General features: G+C 43.9%; 1 protein-coding gene across 5 annotated transcripts in view; it reads left to right on the top strand.

The window, feature by feature from the left end:
• Nucleotides 1-22,500, top strand: part of LOC135106983 (uncharacterized) — a 97,770-nt gene that overhangs the window by 13,372 nt on the left and 61,898 nt on the right. For 3 of the 5 annotated variants that reach the window (XM_064016471.1, XM_064016472.1, XM_064016468.1), the window contains exons 1-2: nucleotides 1,481-1,673; nucleotides 15,330-15,708. Coding sequence is in view for 3 of the 5 variants with exons in the window: in XM_064016468.1 (XP_063872538.1) it covers nucleotides 15,656-15,708 (53 nt within the window). In the remaining 2 variants the exon portion in view is untranslated. Of the gene's footprint in view, nucleotides 1-1,464; nucleotides 1,674-15,329; nucleotides 15,709-22,500 lie in introns of those variants that run through there. The other 2 variants (XM_064016470.1, XM_064016469.1) reach the window with 2 other exon arrangements.

Raw genomic sequence — 22,500 nt, forward strand, 5'->3', positions numbered from 1 at the left:
ACAACTACTACTACTACTACTACTACTACTACTACTACTACTACTACTACTACTATTACTACTACTGCTATTACTACTACTACTGCTACTACTACTACTACTACTACTACTACTACTACTACTACTAGTATAATTATTTCTTCTTCTTATTATTATTATTATTATTATTATTATTATTATTATTATTATCATTATTATCATTATTATTATTATTATTATTATTATTTACTACTGCAACTACTACTACTACTACTACTACTACTACTACTACTATAAATTCTCTCTCTCTCTCTCTCTCTCTCTCTCTCTCTCTCTCTCTCTCTCTCTCTCTCTCTCTCTCTCTCTCTCTCTCTCTCTCTCTCTCTCCATTTCGTATCTTCTTCGCCAGTGTAACATCACCAACGCATCTTAACACACGTACAATGAGGTAATAAAAACACACTAAAAAGAAAGAAAAAAATAGTTCGTTTACAATTCACTTAATAAGCATCGTAAAAATTTACATATTCACTCAGCACCAGAGAGAGAGAGAGAGAGAGAGAGAGAGAGAGAGAGAGAGAGAGAGAGAGAGAGAGAGAGAGAGAGAGAAATAAATCAAGCAGGTTTACGTAAAGACAGGTAAGAGATCCTCCTCCTCCCTCTTCCTCTCTCTCTCCCCCGTCCCTCCCCTTACGTACCCTCCCGTGCGACGACCCGGAAATAGGGTGCACCGTAGGCCTCAAAACGGACCTAAACAATCTCTTCCGCGACTATCAATGGGGGAGGAGAAGGCTAGCGGCGGCCCTTTCCCCGGCCGGCTGACCTTGAGCGGGCAAAAAATAAAAAATAAAAAATAAAAGAAAATAAGTAGGCTTCAATCTCCTGAACCCAGCAACAAGAGTCCATGAGAAGTAATGCCTGCCTGTGATGCATAGGCCTACTGTTGGGTTGTCCACGTGCCTAGATCGTAGTATTCGTCTGCCGTTATTAAGCCTAAAACTGTACCCAAACTGGACCCAACGCTACACGCCTACGTCATTCTATGGGGAGCTGCTGCAGCAAGACTCGTCCTCATTAATTGCTTCGCTCCGCAATTTTGAGTTGTGGCGGTCGTGTGCAGTCGCTCAAGGCCGGTGCTCCCCAAGGATTATACAAGGTTGTTATAAATTCAGTATAATGCTATGGCAAAGATATACGGAAAAGAGTCTAAAGTGACGATTGATGAGCACGTCGGCGCAGAGAAAAATGTCACTTGGTAAATTTATATTTTTTTCTGTCTTGCGATGAGTCTCGTTAATCACATGGTCATCATGCACGGCCCGACTTCACCCGTGCTGTGCGCTCCGAGACTAGAGGGAAGGGTGGATATTGCGTACAAATTTTAAAGAAACATCTGAAAAGGGGTGGAGAATTTCCAGCTGGAAACGTGTGGCATCTTTTCATGACATGTAGTGCCGACGTCCCCCCGACACGCGCGCAGACCCCAGTAACACTTACGGACCAGAGGGGGAAGGTTGGTCGCCGTGCCTCTGGAGCTTCGTAACAATTAATTTCAAAGGTTATCTATTTTAGTGAAAAAAGTGCAATAATATGTATGATAATTATCTAATCATGTGTTTAATCGTACTTTCGGAAAGTTAGACAAGTGAAGGAAGATAAGACACCGCTACACACACGGGTTGCTGTTATGTTGAGTGAGTAAACTTGAAAAATAGTACATATACTTGTGTTTAGTTGCTGCTGCTGATGCTCTACTATGTGTAAAATGTATTGGAAGGGGTGCATACGTGCTGTGTGGTGCAGAATACCCAATCTCCTCCCCATCTACAGCGTGCCGTGGACTCTCTTGGTACCTTCAATCGTGTACTTAGTATGAACAAGTGGAGACGAGCGTGTGTGTGTGTATTTATGTGAACGTGTGTGTGTATGTGTGTGTAATGTACATGTTTGTGTTTAGAAGCTGTGGCGATGCTCGTGCGAATGTGCTGTCATGCTGAACGCCAAGTGTCAGTGTGTTTATGTGTGTGTATGAGTGTGTGTAAGAGTGACGTGTGCGGCGCGTAAAGGCCGGTGGGTAGGCGTAATGTTGTGTTGGGGGCCGGGAGGGTGGCGGGGGGTAGGACTATGTTGTAATGGATTATGTCACAGCAGCAGCAGCAGGAGTCGTGGTTTGGGTTGTGGTGCCGCCTTGCGTTAAGGACCGTTTTGGTGTTAGTGTTGTGTGTTGTGACTCAGGCTTGGCGCTACTTCCCTCCACCTCACCGCTGCCGCCACTACCACCACCACCACCGCCAGCCACTCACTCTCTTTGCTGCTCTCTTCGTCCCGTCAGAGTAGCTGGGGCTCTCTAAGGCGCCGCCTCTCTTCCTCGTCGCACGCCTTCCTTCTTTACCTTTACCCATATAATAATTATTGTTACGAACGCTTTTTTTTCCGCTTTTTTTTTTTTCCTCATTGATATGCAGTTCTTTGGGAGTAAAAGACCAAGTATATAAATATCCTTATCTGTCATAACACACACACACACACACACACACACACACACACACTGGGACGGAACCAGCACGTTACCGCAATTCTAAACAGATTACATTAATTCGCAGCTTAATTCACAAATTTGCTGTACTAAATTGTTTATGACAATTAAGTGACCAGTAGTGTTGCGTTAGGCGAATTAGACTCCGCAAAAAACTGTCATGACGGAATTTTGTTGCTTTGAATTAATATGAAATGACAGGCGTGCAAGTTCAAGGGCAAGCATGAGGTCAGGTTCAGTGTGTGAGCAATCAGAGGAATAAACTGCGTCACGAGACCGAGGGCATCACAGAGCAGCACGCGTACTGATCTCCCCTTCCTTTCCTTCCCTTCCTGTATCCTGCCCTGCCTGTCTTCCTCCTGGCCATCCATACACCTCTCGGGCCACATCTGTGACTATTATTATTATTATTATTATTATTATTATTATTATAATTATTATTATTGTTATTATTATCATTATTATCATTATCAGTATCAATATTAGTGCAGGTTTTGTTATTCCGATGTAGATTCAGTCTTCCGATATAGTCTCAACCATTTATCACCATTACTACCACATCTAAATATACTAATATTAATGTTGATACTGTTGATCAAAGCATTACTGTCGATGCAACTTTGTTATTGTAATTTATGTATTGATTATGATAATACTAACATTGTAATGGTTCAAGTGGTAAAATTAACAGTTAATAGTGATAATAATAACAATAATAATAATAATAGTAATAATAATAATAATAATAATAATAATAATAATAATAATAATAATAATAATAATAAACTAGTAGTAGTAGTAGTTGTTGTTGTTGTAGTAGTTGTTGTTGTTGTTGTTGTGAATGGAGAATATCAGATTTTTTTTTTCCTTCATATAACCTACAGTAATGTTGCGTTAGGTTTCCTAACTTTGATAGTGAAACTAAGTTTGCAATTTTAATGACCGAGTGACATTCTTCACTTCTAAGGGTGTATGGAAATTTTTTGAAGAGTGTTTTACATCAAAATCATGTCATGGATAATCACAGCAAAATTTGCACTAGTGTAAATCATTGCTTTTGTGAAGTGATGACGTGGCTGCTACTGTTGAAACTGTGCTTGACAGGTGCCAGATAAGACTGTGTTGGCGTCATGGGATCGATGCTGTGTGGCGAGGAGCACAAAGATGTGGGAAATGCAATGAACGCTTGCACGTTGATGATAGACGAGTGCCGTAACCTTATGTGGTGGGAATGTGCCGCGTGAAGGCCTCGCCCAGACACACTAGAAGACCTCCCTTGTTCGCTTGTACTAACATTGCTTGCGATGTTCTGTAAATACTGGTAGCAAACCAACACAAATGAAATTATAATTAAAGAAATTCTAGTCTTTTAAGCATTATTTTACTACCATAAGAGGACACATTATGTAGATTATTTAATATGAAAGTGTCGAGATATATATATATATATATATATATATATATATATATATATATATATATATATATATATATATATAAATATATATATATATATATATATATATATAATGCCACCTTTGATTCGAAAGTTCAACTGAGCTGGCCTATCGGTAAATAGTCCATCATTTTAGACCCAGTGTCAGTGGTGCTAAATATTAAAGTAAATTAATGTGTTATACAGTTCCCTTAATCTCGAAAATCACATGGAATGGTGAAGAGAAGGTTGAGGGTTTCTCCGCCATCTGTGTGTGTTCGTGATATTTGCACTTGAGCTGCGGTTCACGTTTTCTTTTTTATAGAATGTGTGTGTGTGTGTGTGTGTGTGTGTGTGTGTGTGTGTGTGTGTGTGTGTGTGTGTGTTGATGCTTATTATTATTCTACTTAGAATATCATAATTAAGACTATTTTTTGTTGTGTTCAAAATAATCGTATATAGGAGCTTGTGTCAGTTTTCTAGTGGCATTATTATTTAGTATCGCTCATCTCATATCCTCCCTTGCCATATGTACACTCACTGCCGCCACACAAAACGACATGTATGACATAGAATAGGTATACCTATTCTAACTCCGGACAGAAGTATTTTTTTTTTTTTTTTTTCATGATTCGCTGTGTGAGTGTGTGTGTGTGTGTGTGTGTGTGTGTGTGTGTGTGTGTGTGTGTGTGTGTGTGTAGACATACGGACACATTAATAATAATGTAAAATCAAAGAAAACTAATATAATTTTAAATAACTTAACCCACAAGACATGTTGAAATGAACTCTGCTACAGTGTGTTGACCAGACCAGAAGGTGCCTTAGGTGCAGTCGACCTACCAGCATTCCTCCACCAAGCAGCTGACATACCTACGTTGCCCAGTAAATGGTGGAAATGCTACTTTTTGTCCATTTTTTCTCTGTAACAGATGCATATCGAACTTCAGTAAACATGTTAGGAAATGCAGGAGAAGGGAGGTGAAGCACAGGTAACAAAAGGTAACAAATCTTGGCGTTCGATACAGGAGGTCCCGCGTAGGTACTGCTTCGCTAACACACGCCATTTTGCTCCGCGCCAGCCTTCCCTGCCTGGCCGCGTTCATCTTACCCACGGTGTACCTACGTAGGAGTGGTGGGAGGCAGCGAAATCTTGACCTACTCGTGCTACACTAGGCTACATGACCAGTGTTTTTTTTTTTTTTTTTTTTGTACGTGTGGCAGCTAGATTCTGTTAAGTTTCATGTGTGCATAAAAAGTTTACCTATTTTTACAGCAGTGCTCTGAACAAGTACAAGTTGGAAGAGTGCAGTTATGAGAAAGTATATAGTAGGTACATAGTAGGTATATATATACTTATTAACAAGTTGGCTATAGAATTGCCCTTAGTTCTGTGTGTATAGTATGTTTTTCTGCTTTTTGTTGCCCCATGATATGATAGCGATGAAGATTGTGCCTGAGAGATGACTTGTGACTTGTTCGGTGCTGCGACGCGGGCTTCGGCTTCAGGTGTGACGGGATGGAAAGATGGAGCCAGGGAGCGGAAGGTGAAGTTAAGGCACTGTAAGGCTGTTGTGTAGAGGTGTGTGATCACGGCTTTCTCCATTCACTTAGGAGAGCGAGAGAACGTGAAGGTGGTGATGACGTAACTGCAGCTGCCACACAGGTACACACGTCTACATAGGTACCTATATACAACACGGTACTTAATTACATTCGTAAATGTAGTTTGCATATTTCATGTGTTAGTGATGGTAGTGAGGTGTTGTGTGTTGTAGTGATGTTTTGTGCTTGATAAGGACAAATTAAATTTTTTCTACTACTAGTTACTACTACTACTACTACTACTACTACTACTACTACTACTACTACTACTACTTCCACCATTGTCTATAACATCCCTCCAGTTTGTTTGTTTAATTTCATGTGCGTAACTTCAGTAGCTTAAAATATTACAAACGTGTGTGGCTGTTACCCAAGGAAGAATTCCAGGCGTATACAAACAACTACATACTTGATCTAGGAAGAATTGTAATCATCTGGCTGGTCTTTAAAAGTATATTCTGGTCTTATACTGGCGTATCTTAGAATAGTCTGGATGTAGATGACAATGTCCTTGCCGGCGTTTAAAATAGTCTTGGTTAATAAGGGGAAGGTTCAGTCAAGGCTTTACATATCATAGAAGTTGTATTTTCGTGACTGGCTTTGGTCTGATAGGGATTTTTGTGTTGGACGTGTTAGCGGTCTGGTGAGTCTCGAAGCCACCTTTCTTGGACATTTAAGCGGCCTCTGTGCAGTAAGGAGATAACGGGTTCTTGAGTCTCTTTTTTTTTTTTTATGTAAATGATAAAATTGATTCTCTCTCTCTCTCTCTCTCTCTCTCTCTCTCTCTCTCTCTCTCTCTCTCTCTCTCTCTCTCTCTCTCTCTCTCTCTCTCTCTCTCTCTCTCTCTCTCTCTCTCTCTCTCTCTCTCTCTCTCTCTCTCTCAAGAAAATTATTGCATAGGCATACCTTATCTAACAAAAAGTGTACTAGTATCCTTTTTAAGTGTGTGTGTGTGTGTGTGTGTGTGTGTGTGTGTGTGTGTGTGTGTGTGTGTGTGTGTGTGTGTATGTGTGCGCGCGTTTAGATTATGGAGTTTAATTAATCTCTTCATTTTTTTCTTTCTTTTCTTGAACAATACAAGGTCAAATCCGTTAATATTAATATGTAGTTTTTTTTTTTTTTTGTGTGTGTGTAGTGTTCGTGCGCACACACACACACACACACACACACACACACACACACACACACACACACACACACACACACACACACACACACACACACAGTGAGAGACTTTTCTCATATAATCTACCTACGTCTTTTTCACTTTTTTTTTATTTATTTATTATTTATTTTTTTTTTTAAGCAAGAACATGCTATTAGGTAAAGCACAAGCTGTAAATCTCACTTCATATAACCGTCTCTTTCATAACGAGGGATATATCACAAACACACACCCTTTATAGACCACGTTTACTATTTTTTTTTTTTTTTTTTCATCTAACAACCTAGCTAGCCAACTTTTGACGACGAAGTGAAGCAAAATCAGTCGAGTCAGTCAAGCCATTCCTTTCACCCGAAGTATTTATAAAGATTCCAAGGGGGTAACAAACACAAACACACCTTTAGATCTTTGCTAGGGTGTTTGATTTACCTTCCCCACACTGAGGTCTTGAATCTGCCAAGCACACATCGCCACCAGTGTCTAACTAATATGTCATGTAGCGAAGGGAGAGAGTGGGAGAGGGTAGGAGATTCTTTGATTAGAAGTGTCAATGGGGAATGTATTGCTTTTGTTTTACACCTACCTATTATAATGTACCTACGTGGTGTGCTTTTATTGATGTTAATGCCATGTGTTAAGATAATGTAGGAACCTGAGGGTGTTTTTTGTTCCAGATTGAGAGAGAGAGAGAGAGAGAGAGAGAGAGAGAGAGAGAGAGAGAGAGAGAGAGAGAGAGAGAGAGCTCATTTTCTCGTTGGCATATGCTTGAGAACCTGTCACAGCTACTTTCTCTAAAAATATTCATTGTTGCAGTGACAAAACCTTGCCCACCTACCTTCACCAAACCCAGTCTTTCTCTCTCTCTCTCTCTCTCTCTCTCTCCTTCTCTCTCTCTCTCTCTCTCTCTCTCCTCCCTCTCTCTCTCTCTCTCTCTCTCTCTCTCTCTCTCTCTCTCTCTCTCTCTCTCTCTCTCTCTCTCTCTCTCTCGTTTATATTCCTGCCTTATTCCTTTCTCCCTTCTTCTTGCCTTTCCTTACTTCCTTTCCTTCATATTCAAGGGTAATATTGGCGCTGTGATGTCCATCTCCATATTTGCTGTTTCTATCTTATCACACCTTTTTTTTTTTTTGTTTTTTTTTTCTGGGAGTTATCAATATTGTTCAGTCAAAAACCAAGGTGAAGCTGAAATCCACGTGTGCGAGAACAGGTGTTGTTAAGACAAGTTATACGCAGGTGATCTTTTTGATTTACGTTTGTTTTATACCCATGGAACTGCTAGGGAGTTGCCTGTCAGTTCCCTCTGCCCTGGTACGAGTTCTAATGGCCTTTTTCGGCTTGATGCTTAATGAAAGATTTTGATACACGCTGTTAAAAAAAAATCGTTAGTGGAGTGTTTTCAGATAGGATCCCACAACATGCACGGTTAATCACACCACCACCTTCAGTATACACGTCTCATTATTTCCAGCCCAGCCGCAGTCCAGTCGGAAGTCAGTGATTGCTCGGAGGTGCCTATTCACCACTCACTCTTCCCACCTATTTACAGGAGAGTTCGCCAAGAGAAGTCCAATTTTTCCTTGTGCTATTTTCTTTGGTAGGAAGAAACTTGCATCCGGTTATGGTGGTGTGATTCCGTGATGCCATGTTGTTTTCCCTTCCATTACGATTTGATTTATAGTAATGAAAGGAATCTTTGCTGTAATTTTGTGTTGCGGTTTTTTGCGGTGATTTCCTTAAGAAGTTTGGCTTTGTGGCGAGGTCCGTGCGTTGTACATGGCTGAATGTAAAGGGGTCTTGTTGCAAATGAAATGCAGGGCTTGTAACTTATTTAATATGTTGCTTGCAATATTTTATTTAGGAGATTAATTAAATGAGATCACGCTTTTACGTGGTCACACACATGATGCCTGCGCCAACAGCACCACCACGACCTTCATTAGCAAGTGTGTACGTGTGAACCCGAAAAAGCTTTGGATGAGCGATGACTTAAACGTTCCAGAAAGCATTTTATTGCCATGATTGTTATTTGGTTTATCGTTATTTGTTTATCACCATTAGTGTGTGTGTCGGGGGTGGACTCATTGTCGCCAGCTATTTAACGTCTATTTAGCATGCTAGACAACACTCTCTCTTTTTTCCAAGGACTGTACAAGTAACTGCTCGTTCATCAGTGAAAACTTACGAGAGGTGAACGAGACGCGAACCTCAGCCTGCGGAGTGAAGAGGCGGGTGTTGAATGAACCATGTGGGGTTTGGCGTATCAGTGGTTTATTGCCGGCAAGATACATGAAAATTCTGCTACGATTATCATTCTTTGTTGCTTATCGGTCTCTATCAAAAGCACAAAACACAAGCACACACACACACTCACAGACACACACTCACAGACACACACCAGGTCGTGATAACTGAAAGGACAAAATGCGATGCTGATAATTTTCTTCTCTTCTTGATTGTTTGTATACCAAAATGTTACGCTTTCATACTTTCCTTTTTTCAACACAGTTCTTCAGTATTACAGGCTCGTGCCTTACTTAGCCCCACCTCGACACGACAAGAAGGAAGGGATTAGGCAGTGATGTTAATGAGAGTTGGACTTAATATTGCAGCTTGCGCGTATTATGGACGGCATTTGGAAACTTGTGCGTTACTGCGTGTGTGGGAATTAATGGATGAGGTGAAATGGAAGTCGTTCAATGTAAAAGGAAGGAAGGAAGAGAAGGGAAGGATACAAGTGAAGGGAAGGAGAGAGAGGATCTGTAGATAATAAAATAACTTTATGCTTAAGAAACGTTTCAATGTACAGAAAGTTGTCTACACTTTTCCTCCTCCTCCGTTCTCATCGTCGTCGTCCTCCTCCTCCTCCTCCTCCTTCCCTCTCCTCCTCCTCCTCCTCCTCCTCCTCCTCCTCCTCCTCCTCCTCCTCCTCCTCCTCCTCCTCTTGCTCTTGCCCCTCATGTATTAGAGTGTTGACTGCTAATGCCGCGATCCATAACCAAGCTTTTCATGTAAATATTTCCTCGTGTGACTGGGCATCCCGATCTTAACTTTGCTCTTCAGTCTCGCCGTCTCTCTCTCTCTTTTTTTTTTTTTTTTTTTTTCCCGCTCGTGCTGTGAAAGGTTGGCGTCTCGTGTGAAGCTGTAGTTGTTTTCTTCGTCCTTCCGCGCCTCGCCAGCCTAATGAAAAATGTCTCGCTACTAATTCTGCTTTCTGCCAGTGTCGGTTTCTCTCCTCCTCCTCCTCCTCCTCCTCCTCCTCCTCCTTACTCTTCCCGCTTTCCTCTCATCGCTCCCTCCTTTACATCCGCTCACAGTTTGGCTTCCCCCAAGCTTGCCTCCACCTCCTCCTCCCCATCCTCCTCCTCTTGTGCTACTTATGAGTACTACCGCTGTTATTATTGTTATTATTATTATTATTAGTAGTAGTAGTAGTAGTAGTAGTGAGTAGTAGTAGTATTGAGAAGAAGATTACGAATAACTAAGTTGCTACATAACACATACACACACACACACAACAGCAACAACAACAACAACAACAACAACAACAACAAGGCAAGCAATAGGGCCGTTGCAGAATCACTCCTCAACATCTTCCTTCCCCACGTCGCCTCGCCTCGCCTTGCCTCGCCGCCTGGAGCTTCCCCGTGCATCCCGTTCCCAAGCCGAGCCGTGCCCTGTGTATTAGTCCTGGCAGTAAGCGTGCGCACACTACCCGCCTTACCCTTTTTGCCAAGCGTAATGCACAATGGCCAAAGCATCCTAAGATTTATCGGTGTGTGAGGCGGGCCGCGGCTACCATAGATACTCTTGGCCGCGCCGTCCTCTTCCCTCAACTGCTGCCCATATATCGATGCGTTTTTGTCGAGGGGAAAGAAGGGGAAGAAGGAAGGAAGGAACGTTGGCCTCTGATACCTCTGCTCCTCCTCTCAACGCCGCTAAGGACAGACTGAGGGACAGAGAGAGCACATTGAAATTACTATACAACAGACTCGGTTGTAACGGTAAGATGTAACAAGAAGAGCCGTCAAGTACGCGAACTGAAAGAGAGAGAGAGAGAGAGAGAGAGGAGAGAGAGAGAGAGAGAGAGAGAGAGAGAGAGAGAGAGAGTAGAGAGAGAGAGACGTACATCGACAGATTATATTTACATAGAGTGAGTATTTTTTGTTCATGGTCAAGTCTGCAGCACCAACCCCCACGTGGCAGTGACTATGCTGTTTACGTTTTGTGGCATGAACGTACTCACAAAATCATACTGGAAACAACCTCTCTCTCTCTCTCTCTCTCTCTCTCTCTCTCTCTCTCTCTCTCTCTCTCTCTCTCTCTCTCTCTCTCTCTCTCTCTGCGGTCGTTATTATTATTTTCAGTGACAGTGTGGATTGTCCTTGACTTAAACAGAATGTCAACCCCGCCCCTTTGTACTTTAGCTAATTAAAACACAATATAACAAAACACGCGGCTATTCCCTATACGGAAGTGCACTCAAACTTGTTCATTTTTGCTGTCGTGATTAAATATGTGAGGTGTTTTATTAATGTTTATCTCTCTATCTCACTTTCTCTTTTTCCTCATTTCCCATGTTGCCTCTGTCTCCTCCCGCGCGCCTTCGTTCCCTTGAGAGTGATAGGAGTGATTGGGAGATAGATAAGTACTGCTTGCCGTCACCCCACCAAGGTCAGGGAGATGTATCCCAAAGTTGGCAAGGAATCCCCGTAGAGTGTTGTACATATTGGCCGCCGCGTCTCTCTCTCTCTCTCTCTCTCTCTCTCTCTCTCTCTCTCTCTCTCTCTCTCTCTCTCTCTCTCTCTCTCTCTCTCTCTCTCTCTCTCTCTCTCTCTCACACACACACACACACACACACACACACACACACACACACACACACACACACACACACACACACACACACACACACACACACACGAAACAACTGTGTGTGTGTGTGTGTGTGTGTGTGTGTGTGTGTGTGTGTGTGTGTGTGAGAGAGAGAGAGAGAGATTACAGCTGGCTCTTTGATGACGCGAGAAGCAAATATGAGTTTTGCAGAGATTTACTGTTGGTAGTCACTCGTGCACTTGCAATATGAAACTATACTTAACTTATATTTTCCTCTCCCTTCTCATATTTTTTATTCCCTCGCCTGTGTGAATGTCGCTCGTCTTAACATCCTTGTGAGAGGCACATTACACGTCTTTACTCTGAGCGTAGGAGGAGGTGGAAGGCTGTGACGGTAATTCAATGAAGGTAAATTAGATTCAGATGAGAGACGCGGAGGTGAACATGCAGGGAACTTGATGCTGTGATGGTACAGTAATTTCTGCAGTCGCTGTATCTTGGGAGAGGAAAGGGGTAGGAAGGGAGGATAAGGTGTTAAAAGATCTTAATGTCAGGGACGTGTGACGGTGCTGTACAGTAATTTCCGTAGTAGTTGTACATTGATGAGAGAGGTAAGGGTAGAGGAAGAAGGAAGTGCATAGGAGGGAAGGATAAGGTGGTAATAAATTGTGTTATTGTGAGTTACTGGTGACTTGTGTGAAGTTACTATACGTCGGTTGAGCAAAAGCAGTTAAGCAACGGAAGTGAACAGAAAAGGAAGGAAAAGATGTAAGAAAAAAAAGTTACTTCAAGTTTCTGTATGCATTTCTGCCTTTTCAGATATAATTCTTCAATGTAATTTCGATCTTTTTACTTCTCAAGTTTTACTATATCACATTGTATTGATAGCTTACTGTTATCTTAGGTACACTGTAAATGTGTGTGTTTTATTGTCGAGTTTCATGTGACAACGGTCAGTGAAGGGCTGTAGGTACTAAGATTCCTGCAGTAGTTGTAGACGTTGAGCGAGGGAAGAGAAAACGAGGAGGGGAGAGAAGCAGATAGGAATGAAGTTAAGTTATAAAAGATGTGTTATTGCGAGTTTCCTGCGCCCCTTGTATGTGGTTTTATAAAGTCTGCAGTGGCTGTGTCTCGAGTGAATGGGGGAAAAGGAAGTAGAGGGAGAGGGATATGATATAAAAGATGTATTATTGCAAGTTTCCTGTGACCCGTAGTAGTATGTGTAGCTTAGAATGTATCCGCTCGAGGGAAGAGAAGGGATGGAGTCATGCAGTATATATAGCACGTTGTGTTTCTGTAGTAGTAGTGTTGCTCTTTAACTGGTGCCGTGTTGCTGTGTGCTGGTTCCGCTGTTGCTGCCGTCGCGTCCTGTGTTGTATTGTGGACATCCGCGTTTATTAATTTTAGTTTTACAGGCAGCACAAGGCCGAGTTTAATTACTTCACTATTTTGTAGCGTATCGATCATTGTTGGGGTGCAGATTTGATCATTCTCCTCGTGTACCGGTGCTCCACGTGTTTTATTAGCGCATGTTTCATTACGAGAACATTGAGAGCACGTAGTAGAACCAGGTTTGTTTGTCACTTTCCCGCCTCTTTAAATTGATACGTGTTATTATTTTCGCCTCATTTTGTCATTTTCTGTGTATTATTGTCTCTGTTTATCGCTTTAATTTTGTACCGCAGAAGCACATTGTTGTACATTACTCACAGCGGCCTTTAATAATCGCATCTCGGCTGTCTGGGGTGTGCTGTCATATTGCAGTAGCGAGGGTTTATTCGTATCCGTAGCCCTCACCCTCATCCGTTGCCGTCACCCTCCTACCCACCTCAGCACACCTTCATTTTGTAGCGGCGTGCTCACCTCAACATACTTTCCCCTTACTAAACCATCATTCCCAACGTCCCTCTTCATTATTACTTTTCCCCAACACCGTTTTCGTTTACTTTATTAACGTGGCGCTCACTGCTTTCACTGTCCATCACCATCACTCCGCCCCTCTCACCCCGCACCGCGTCAAGGCTGTTACGAGCTGTTTGCTGAGGGCTCGGGGCGTCACTTTCCCTTCTGACGCGGAGATACGCAAGCCTTAAAGACGAGTAAGCGATAAGTATCTTTGCGAGCAGCAGCAGCAGCAGTGGTGGTGGTGGTGGTGGTTGTGGTTGTGGCAAGCGTGAATAGAGGCATTTAACTGCTGCTTGGTGGGGTAAGGGGGAGGCTGACGGGGCGGCTCGGGAGGGGAGGGGAACGAAGGAAGATGAGGAAGGACACGAGTAGGTAGCTAGCTCGTGTTGCCGGGGTGTTGACGTGGAGGTAAATATAAGCTTAAAATAGCATTGCCGTCCTGAGTTACTTGAAGGTTTCTTAAATCATTCCATGGTCGTCTTTCAACCTTCCTTCCTTCTTTCTCCCTTCCTTTTCTCGCAGGTCACCTCAGTTATTGATCAGTAGTAGTTATAGTACTCGTTATCATTTCTCCTCAGGGGTCCCGCCACTACCTCCACCACCAGCACCGCTACTCCGCCGTCAATATGTATGCTAGGCTCGCGGGTCTTTCTTACTTTCTTTGGGCGTGCACGAGGTCATTGGGAACGTTCGTAGTGACTCGAGTGTTGGTTCTTGCTCGCCGGCGCCGCCTCTCACTTCTCGTCTCTTCTGTCTTCACTGATCTTGGCCTGACTTCTGTTGTCTTTTCTCTTCTTGTCTTCTCTTATTTTATTTCTTGTCTTCTAATATTTCTTGTTGTTCTGCTCCTCTCTTTTCTTCTTTTCTCTCTTATTCTCTCCTTTCCCCTCCTCTCGTCTCCTCTCTTCTTTTATTTTTTTTTCGTCGAGCATTGACCTATCATGGCGGTGGACTTGTGTACACTGCACTCGTTGTCACAAGTTTAACTTACCCACGCACGTACGTAGATTGTACGTCTGGAGGCATATATATAGTCGGAAATGGAGTAACATGCTTCACTTGCTTTTATGTTGCGCTTCCTTTTTAAGTTTACCACCTCGGTCTGCTGACGGTCTCCTTAAAACACGGGACGGTTAGATTTAGCAGATCAAAGGAGTTCAGGTTGAGGCGAAGATATTTATGCTTGTTTAATATTACAGGGACTGCCATGTGTAGCCTCTTGCAGCTTCCCTTATTTTCTTATACTGAGGAAGGGATTTCGTTGTGTTTCTTGACTTTCTGCCCATGATTTAACGCGCACACTGCACTCTCCACAAGGGCGTGCCGAGCCCCACCCAAGGGAAGGCGGGGAGTGATGACTAACCCGCAATATCCGCCGTGGATTGATTTGCATTGATTTTTTTTTTTTTTTTTTTTTCAGGAGTGAACTTTCATTAATTCGTAAGCAGTAACGAGTTTCTCTTTCTCTTTCTCTCCCTCTCTCTCTCTCTCCCGTACCTTCGATCGAGAAGCCTCTGTGGCGCACTTGTGTGTAATTATACACCTGGTTGGGGCATATTTTAAGCGCTCACACACACACACACACACACACACACGGTATACGCACTCGGTCTTGCCTATTCACGTTCTCGTACCAGACTAGTGTGGTGACGTGTAGCTCTCGTATGTATTGTAAGACATCTATGAATGTACTTTAATGATAAACATGCAAATCGTAAAAATAGACTTGTTTCAGACTGAATCAAATTACCTTACCTACAACATATTAATGCACTACGACTCGAGTTGACATGATGTATATTTAGATGTACGTGTGTGAAATTCCTCTTTATTAACATGTATATTTTTGCGTCTCTCCCTCACGTGTGCAGGTTGGTGACCAGTGAACCGGCCGGAACCATGGACACACTGGCCAGGCCGCTGTAGTGCCGCCAGCCGCTGTGCTCGCCTGCTGGGAGTAGTGAGGGCATGCCGGCAGCAGCTTCTCTCCTCACATAGCAGAAGCAGCAGCCGCCTCAGTGAACGGATGTTTGAGACGGACCGCCAGCGAGAACGGAGACCTAAGTGTGTGTGATGCGTCTCAACTACAGTGCTGGTCTTGTTTCCTTCTTGTTCCGTACCGCGTGCGCCGCTTGCGTGTGCCAGCCGTGACGTCACTGTCCCTCGCGCGTGCGAACTGTGACGTCACTCCCTAAAGATGATTGACGGCAAGACTCCACCCTCGCTCAGCCCGACGGTGCCCTCCATGGGGTGAGTCCACTGCCTGCCTTTGTGTTTCTCTCTCTCTCTCTCTCTCTCTCTCTCTCTCTCTCTCTCTCTCTCTCTCTCTCTCTCTCTCCTGTGTTGTTGCCTGCCGTGTCCTGCATCGTTCTCTTCCGTTTCCTCTTCCTTGCGTATCGTTGTTTCCACTTCTGCCTGCTCTGCCCTGTCCTCTCCTGCCTGCTTCCCTCTCCTCCCCCTCCCCTCCCCTCCTCCTTCCACCCTCCTCTTAGGTCCTCTCCACTTCTTCTCCGCCTAAGTTCCCGCTGTTCCTCTTCCTCTGTTTAGGAGGTTCTTGCTCTGGTTATCTTTCCCCTTCTGACTTCCTGGATCTCTCTCTCTCTCTCTCTCTCTCTCTCTCTCTCTCTCTCTCTCTCTCTCTCTCTCTCTCTCTCTCTCTCTCTCTCTCTCTCTCTCTCTCTCTCTCTCTCTCTCTCCCCAGAATGACCTTGCCTCTTTTCCAGGAAATTTCGCTTCATTTTCTAGAAATATTAAAGGTTTTGATTATAACAACTTGCTCTACTCTCTCTCTCTCTCTCTCTCTCTCTCTCTCTCTCTCTCTCTCTCTCTCTCTCTCTCTCTCTCTCTCTCTCTCTCTCTCTCTCTCTCTCTCTCTCTCTCTCTCTCTCAAATGGTCCCAGGGCTTTCTGAAGACAAGGTCGGAGATGAAGACTCAGGAAGCGAAAAAAGAAGACTGGAATTTGGAGTAAGAGGGAGCTCCGTGTGTGTGTGTGTGTGTGTAAATTCTCTCTCTCTCTCTCTCTCTCTCTCTCTCTCTCTCTCTCTCTCTCTCTCTCTCTCTCTCTCTCTCTCTCTCTCTCTCTCTCTCTCTCTCTCTCTCTCTCTCTCTCTCTCTCTCTCTCTCTCTCTCTCTCTCCGTCCGTCCGTCCGTCTGTCCTTGTAGCACATCTTACCAGGAAGCACACACACACACACACACACACACACACACACACACACACACACACACACACACACACACACACACACACACACACACACACACACACACACACACACACACACACACACACACACACACCTTGATATACCTGCTAATTACATCAAGGAGAAAGAATTGCTTGTACTTAGCATATAATTACACATCTTTAAATGCCACAGTGATACCCCAGAAGACTGAGGATAATTTCACAATATTAAATCGTTTAGGGAAGAAAATGTTTACAGTATGATGTACGTAATATTTTCTTGAAATCTGTTGGTGAAGATGTATGTACGTAGTTTGGAAAGTGTACTAATGTTATGAAAATAATGAGTATAAGTATTACCTAAGTACATGTCTTCGAGTCACTCATTAAATAAGAAGTGCAATGAGTACACAGGTAAGGGAAAATTAAGTTAAGGTAATAATGTGATTAGGAAACATAACTTTGGTACACGTGACGCGTAAGAGTTGCTTCTGGAAATTTGCTGTTAATTTATATAGAACAAGAAAATAATGTCTGTCTCCACATAGGCTGAAAAATGTACAAGTTTTCTTTCTCCTTCACCGCGAAGTAACAGGAAACTTAAAAGGCATGAAGGTTGTTGGACAAGAAGGAGTGGAGGAGTTTGTGTCCATCATGGAGTAAGACGCAAACTTCGGCCTTCAAGGAAAACGACAAACACACTTATATGTTTTATTGTAACTTCTGCCTCTGCTGCTGTTGTGGCGAGTGAGACACGTTAATATTTGTTTTATTGCTTGCACAATGATGTTTTGAAAACTTTGAGAGGTGATCAGAGCGGTAACTCTCTCTCTCTCTCTCTCTCTCTCTCTCTCTCTCTCTCTCTCTCTCTCTCTCTCTCTCTCTCTCTCTCTCTCTCTCTCTCTCTCTCTCTCTCTCTCTCTCTCTCTCTCTCTCTCACCCACCAACCCACGTCCACCTATTGCCATGCCCCGTGGTGGTGTAGCAGTAGGAATACATAAACAAGATTAGTGTCGAGGATAAAAGAATGCCGCCGTTTTTCATTCGACTCCCCGTGAAATAGAAGCACTTATCTCGGGAACTGTCTGTAACTTGGGGCGTCGCGGAGCCTTTCCCTGGCATTCCGTGACGTGACGAGACGAGACGCTCAGAAGTTTGTTATCTTCCGCCTTCTATAGTTGGTTTTCGTTGCGTCAGTCTGTTTATCGAAGTGTTAATCTGTTTTTTTTTTTTTTGTGTCAAGATGAAGATTTTGTCCTGCCCGTTGAAATGAAGGAGGATTGGAATTGCCCTGCGTTACGTAATCTTTTTTTTTTCCTTTTTTTCCCCCTTTGGCGGAGGCTTTTAATTATTTTTTCGACATTTCGTCATTATAAGGTGTTTTGGTATGACCTTTACTATCCAGTTAGAATAAAAATCCCTCCTTATTATATTACGTAATAAACAGCTTATTTAATTTTTCCCTTTCCTCCTCCTCCTTCTCCTCCTCCTCCTCCTCCTCCTCCTCCTCCTCCTCCTCCTCCTCCTCCTCCTCCTCCTCCTCCTCCTCCTCCTCCTCCTCCTCCTAATTCTGCACGCTCTCCTGAGGAATTAAGTCATCAGAAGTCGACAATAATTAGCTCCTGTCTTGCGTCACTCGTCACTCAGATCTCAGTAAGCGTTGATTGATGTAGCACACAGAATAATTTTGACCCTCCCAGCGTAGTACAAGAGCTGTGAGTGTACTTGGCACGTGGCGACTCCGAGGGCGAGGTTGAATGAAACAAACTCATGTACCTAAGTGTCGGCTGAAACACGTTCTCCCTTCTAAGCCGCAGTTGGTTAGGGAAGGCAGGGCATCCGAGTATTAAAAAAAGGAGAATCACTTGTGTGTGTGTGTGTGTGTGTGTGTGTGTGTGTGTGTGTGTGTGTGTGTGTGTCTGTCGCTCTATTAGTGCTAGTACATGCCTGTAGGGGTATTTCGCTACTTTTAGCGGCCATCCCAAGGTCAGCAGAAAGGGAGAGTTCGTTCCACGGCTGTGCGTTAGAGAGAGAGAGAGAGAGAGAGAGAGAGAGAGAGAGAGAGAGAGAGAGAGAGAGAGAGAGAGAGAGAGAGAGAGAGAGACAAAATATAAAAAAAATGGTCACAATTTACAACACGGTAGGAAAACAAATACAACACAGCCTCTTAGATTTCCTGCAACTGCAAGGGTACAAGTTTATTTTCAATGGCCCAATGTTTGAGAGAGAGAGAGAGAGAGAGAGAGAGAGAGAGAGAGAGAGAGAGAGAGAGAGAGAGAGAGAGAGAGAGAGCGAGCGTAAGCGGTGTATCTTGGTGGAAAACTCCCTTGAGGAAGCAGGACAACACTAAACAAAGGAGATGCTTCACTCCTTTTCTGCAAACTTTTGAGGGTCGAGGTATGGGCGATCGAACAGTCTTGCAAGGGTTCCTGGACACGTGTGTGGGAGGGGCAGGCTGAAATGTGACATAATTCCTGTCATTGCAACCGTAGTAGTAGTAGTAGGAGGAGGAGGAGGAGGAGGAGGAGGAGGAGGAGGAGGAGCTGTGACATTGTTGATATAGTAGTAGTAAGTAGTAGTAGTAGTAGTAGCAGTAGTAGTAGTAGTAGCTGTATTATCTTTGCAACCGTAGTAGTAGTAGTAGTAGCAATAATAACAACAGTAGAAGTTGTGACGTTACTGGTTTAGTGGTAGCAGTAGTAGTAGGAGGAGCGGTATTGTTATTGACTTGGTTATTTGTGTTGGTGCTGTGGGCGTTGTTATTGGCAGCGATGGTGGTGGTGGTGGTGGTGGTGGCGGTGGTGGTGGTGGTGGTGTTGCCGGGTTGCGCGAGGCGGGCGTATAGGTTGGGAGGTGAGCGGCATGCACTGGCCGTTATCGAGTAGGCAGTGAGGTTGAGTGAGGCAACTGACGCAACGCCAATTTAAAGGGGACAGCCATCGCCGCGCCCTAAACAAGCAAGCAAGCACGCACACACACACACACACACACACACACACACACACACACACACACACACACACACACACACACACACACACACACACACACACACACACACACACACACACACACACACACACACACACACACACACACACACTCTCTCTCTCTCTCTCTCTCTCTCTCTCTCTCTCTCTCTCTCTCTCTCTCTCTCTCTCTCTCTCTCTCTCTCTCTCTCTCTCTCTCTCTCTCTCTCTCTCTCTCTCATTGATTCTCTTCCATCTGTAGCTCTACGGATGGAGTACCTTTTCTACTGCATTCCGTCCCGCTACCCTCCCCTCTCCCCTCCCCTCTCTTCTACCTTCCACCTGCCCTCTCACCTCCCCTGCCAGCACGACCACCACCACCATGCCTCCAACTTCAGAGGGAGGAGGAGGAGGAGGAGGAGGCGGCGGTGGTGGCGGCGGTGGCAGCAGTTGCGTGTTCCCAAATGCATCCTGCCCGGCGCCATCTCCTCCCCCACTTTAGCAAACACGTGTTCTTTTATCCTTGAGTTCCCTTTTTTCTTTTTTTTCTCCTAAACTTCTGCTGTCATTTTCCTGGGTTTTGTTTCCCTTAAAAGGTATTTTGTCCATCTTAGGTCTTTCCCGTTTTTTTTGTTTTTGTATTTTTTTTTTTTTTTTTTTTTTTTTTTGGCGAGTGCATGTTTCAAAATATTTATCCAGTGAAAGCGTTAATTCGATTGATTCCCATTTGGTGTGTGTGTGTGTGTGTGTGTGTGTGTGTGTGTGTGTGTGTGTGTGTGTGTGTGTGTGTGTTTTAGCGAAGAAGGAAACGCTTGCTGCTTGTAGGATACGGAGGAGGAAGAGGAGGAGGAGGAGGAGGACCAGGTGGAAGTAGGTAGACAGGCAGGTGTTCGCCTATGCAACGTTGCCAGCATGAACGTGGTGCTAATGACTACAGTACTGCGTCAAGCGGACAGTTACTTGTATCGCTCACTCCCCGTGGTGTTGGTTGAGAACCTGTAGTACACCTGCGTAGGCTGTGTAGTACTTCGGAGTGTAGGCAGGCGGCAGGTGTGCGGTACCTGTGGTGTAGGTGGTTTAGTATATTGTAAAATATGGTCGTTTCATTATTCATGGTCGAGAGCGGGCGAGGGCGGTAGACTGCAAATTAGGGTTGATGAATGGAAATTGTAAGGTGGAGGGAGGGAGCAGGAGGGAAGGGCCAAGGGAAAGGCGAATTAACTCTCAAGAATGTAATGGAGAGAAGGACTGTAGAGGGAGATAGGGAGAGAAGGAGGGAAGGCGAGTGGGACCAGTGTAGATGGAGGAATAGGAGGAAGAGGAGAGCGATTGTGACGCAGAAAGAATGAGAGAAAATTGCATGGAGTGTAGGAGAGGAAGAAAGAGTAAAGAAGGAATAGGTGGTGAGGAAAGCGAAGGATGTGGAAGCAAAAAGACAAGAACATCAAGAAAAACTACTCGGAAGGAAAGAGAAAGAGAAAATTGCATGCCGTGGAGGAAGAGGAGGAGGAGCAGAAGAGAAATAGGTGGAGAGGAAAGTGAATGCTGTTTAGGCGGAAAATAGACAAAAACTAAATATTACATTGAGTGAAAGATCAAATGAAGGAGTTTTATGTGGGAAAAAAAATTGATGAACTGTAGTATTTTTGCGGAAAATCAGTATACTTAAGTGAGGGGAACAGATGCTTTGAAGAGGAAGACTGCGATTGCCTGATAATGAACTGCAACAGGAAGTGGACGAAAAAAAAAATGTATATAGATAGATTTGACGCATTAAAAGAATAACAAAGGAAGACTCGTAAGATAATGAGTGAAAATAAATTATGAAAAAGGAAACCAGTGATAAGATCAAGACTCATGTGGAAGAACTAAACAGACAGATAAATAATGATATTTTTTCCCTTGTGTGTGTGTGTGTGTGTGTGTGTGTGTGTAGTTAGTACTATGGGCCCACCGCTGCTGTTCCCATGATGAAGCGGGCACGAGATGGAGAGGAATACGGAATAGTGTTAGACGGAAGAGGAAGCCGGTGGATGCGAGGTGAAGGACGTGTACAAAGAGACACTGATGGGAGGAGGAGGTTTAGAGGTGAAGTGAAGGGAAGGCCAGATGAAACGGTGAAGTAGGAGTCCTGTAGATGTGAGATGAAGATAAGGGCATAGAGAACAGCAGGAGGAAGGGAACTTGTAGACAAAACGAAGGAAAGAACAAACCGAACGACATATAAATAGATAAATAAACGGAAACTTGAAAACGAAGGCAAAGAAACGAAGGAAAAATAAAAACAAACAGAAAACAATGAAACCTATAAAAAAAGAGAAAAATAGTGAAACGTATAGGACAGAGACGAAGAGTGGAACTTCGCACACACACACAGAGACACACACACAGGAATAGAACAACAAATAGAACATAGGAAGGGAGAAGGACAGAAATAAAGGCTGGACAAACAACGGCAACACCTGCAAACGGGAAGGGAAAACACGGCCACGCACGGAAAAGCGATAGGTTGGCACAGGTCGCAAGAAGAAGAGGAGGAGGACGTAGGGGGTGCCAGGATAGGGCCGCCGGGCAGTTGTAATACGTATTGAACCACCGGCCGTTTGGGGGGAAGGGGATGTGATGAACGCGTTAGGGTGTTGGTGGTCCTGTTGCTGCTGCTGGTGTTGTGTTTTTTGTTCCTGGTGGTGGTGACGACGGTGGTGTTAATTGGCGTAATATATCTGCAGGCATGTGATGATTTGATGCTTGGCAGTATAATAGAATATCGCTGCCAGGCCAGTTATATTCAGACATTGGTTCCTGCTAAGTGTGTTCCTTCATCACTAGTACCGCCACGCACATGGTACACTTTCGCCACTCTTTCGCGATATGGCAACATATAT

Source organism: Scylla paramamosain, chromosome 14 (assembly GCF_035594125.1).
Source record: "Scylla paramamosain isolate STU-SP2022 chromosome 14, ASM3559412v1, whole genome shotgun sequence".
Taxonomy (NCBI): domain Eukaryota; kingdom Metazoa; phylum Arthropoda; class Malacostraca; order Decapoda; family Portunidae; genus Scylla; species Scylla paramamosain.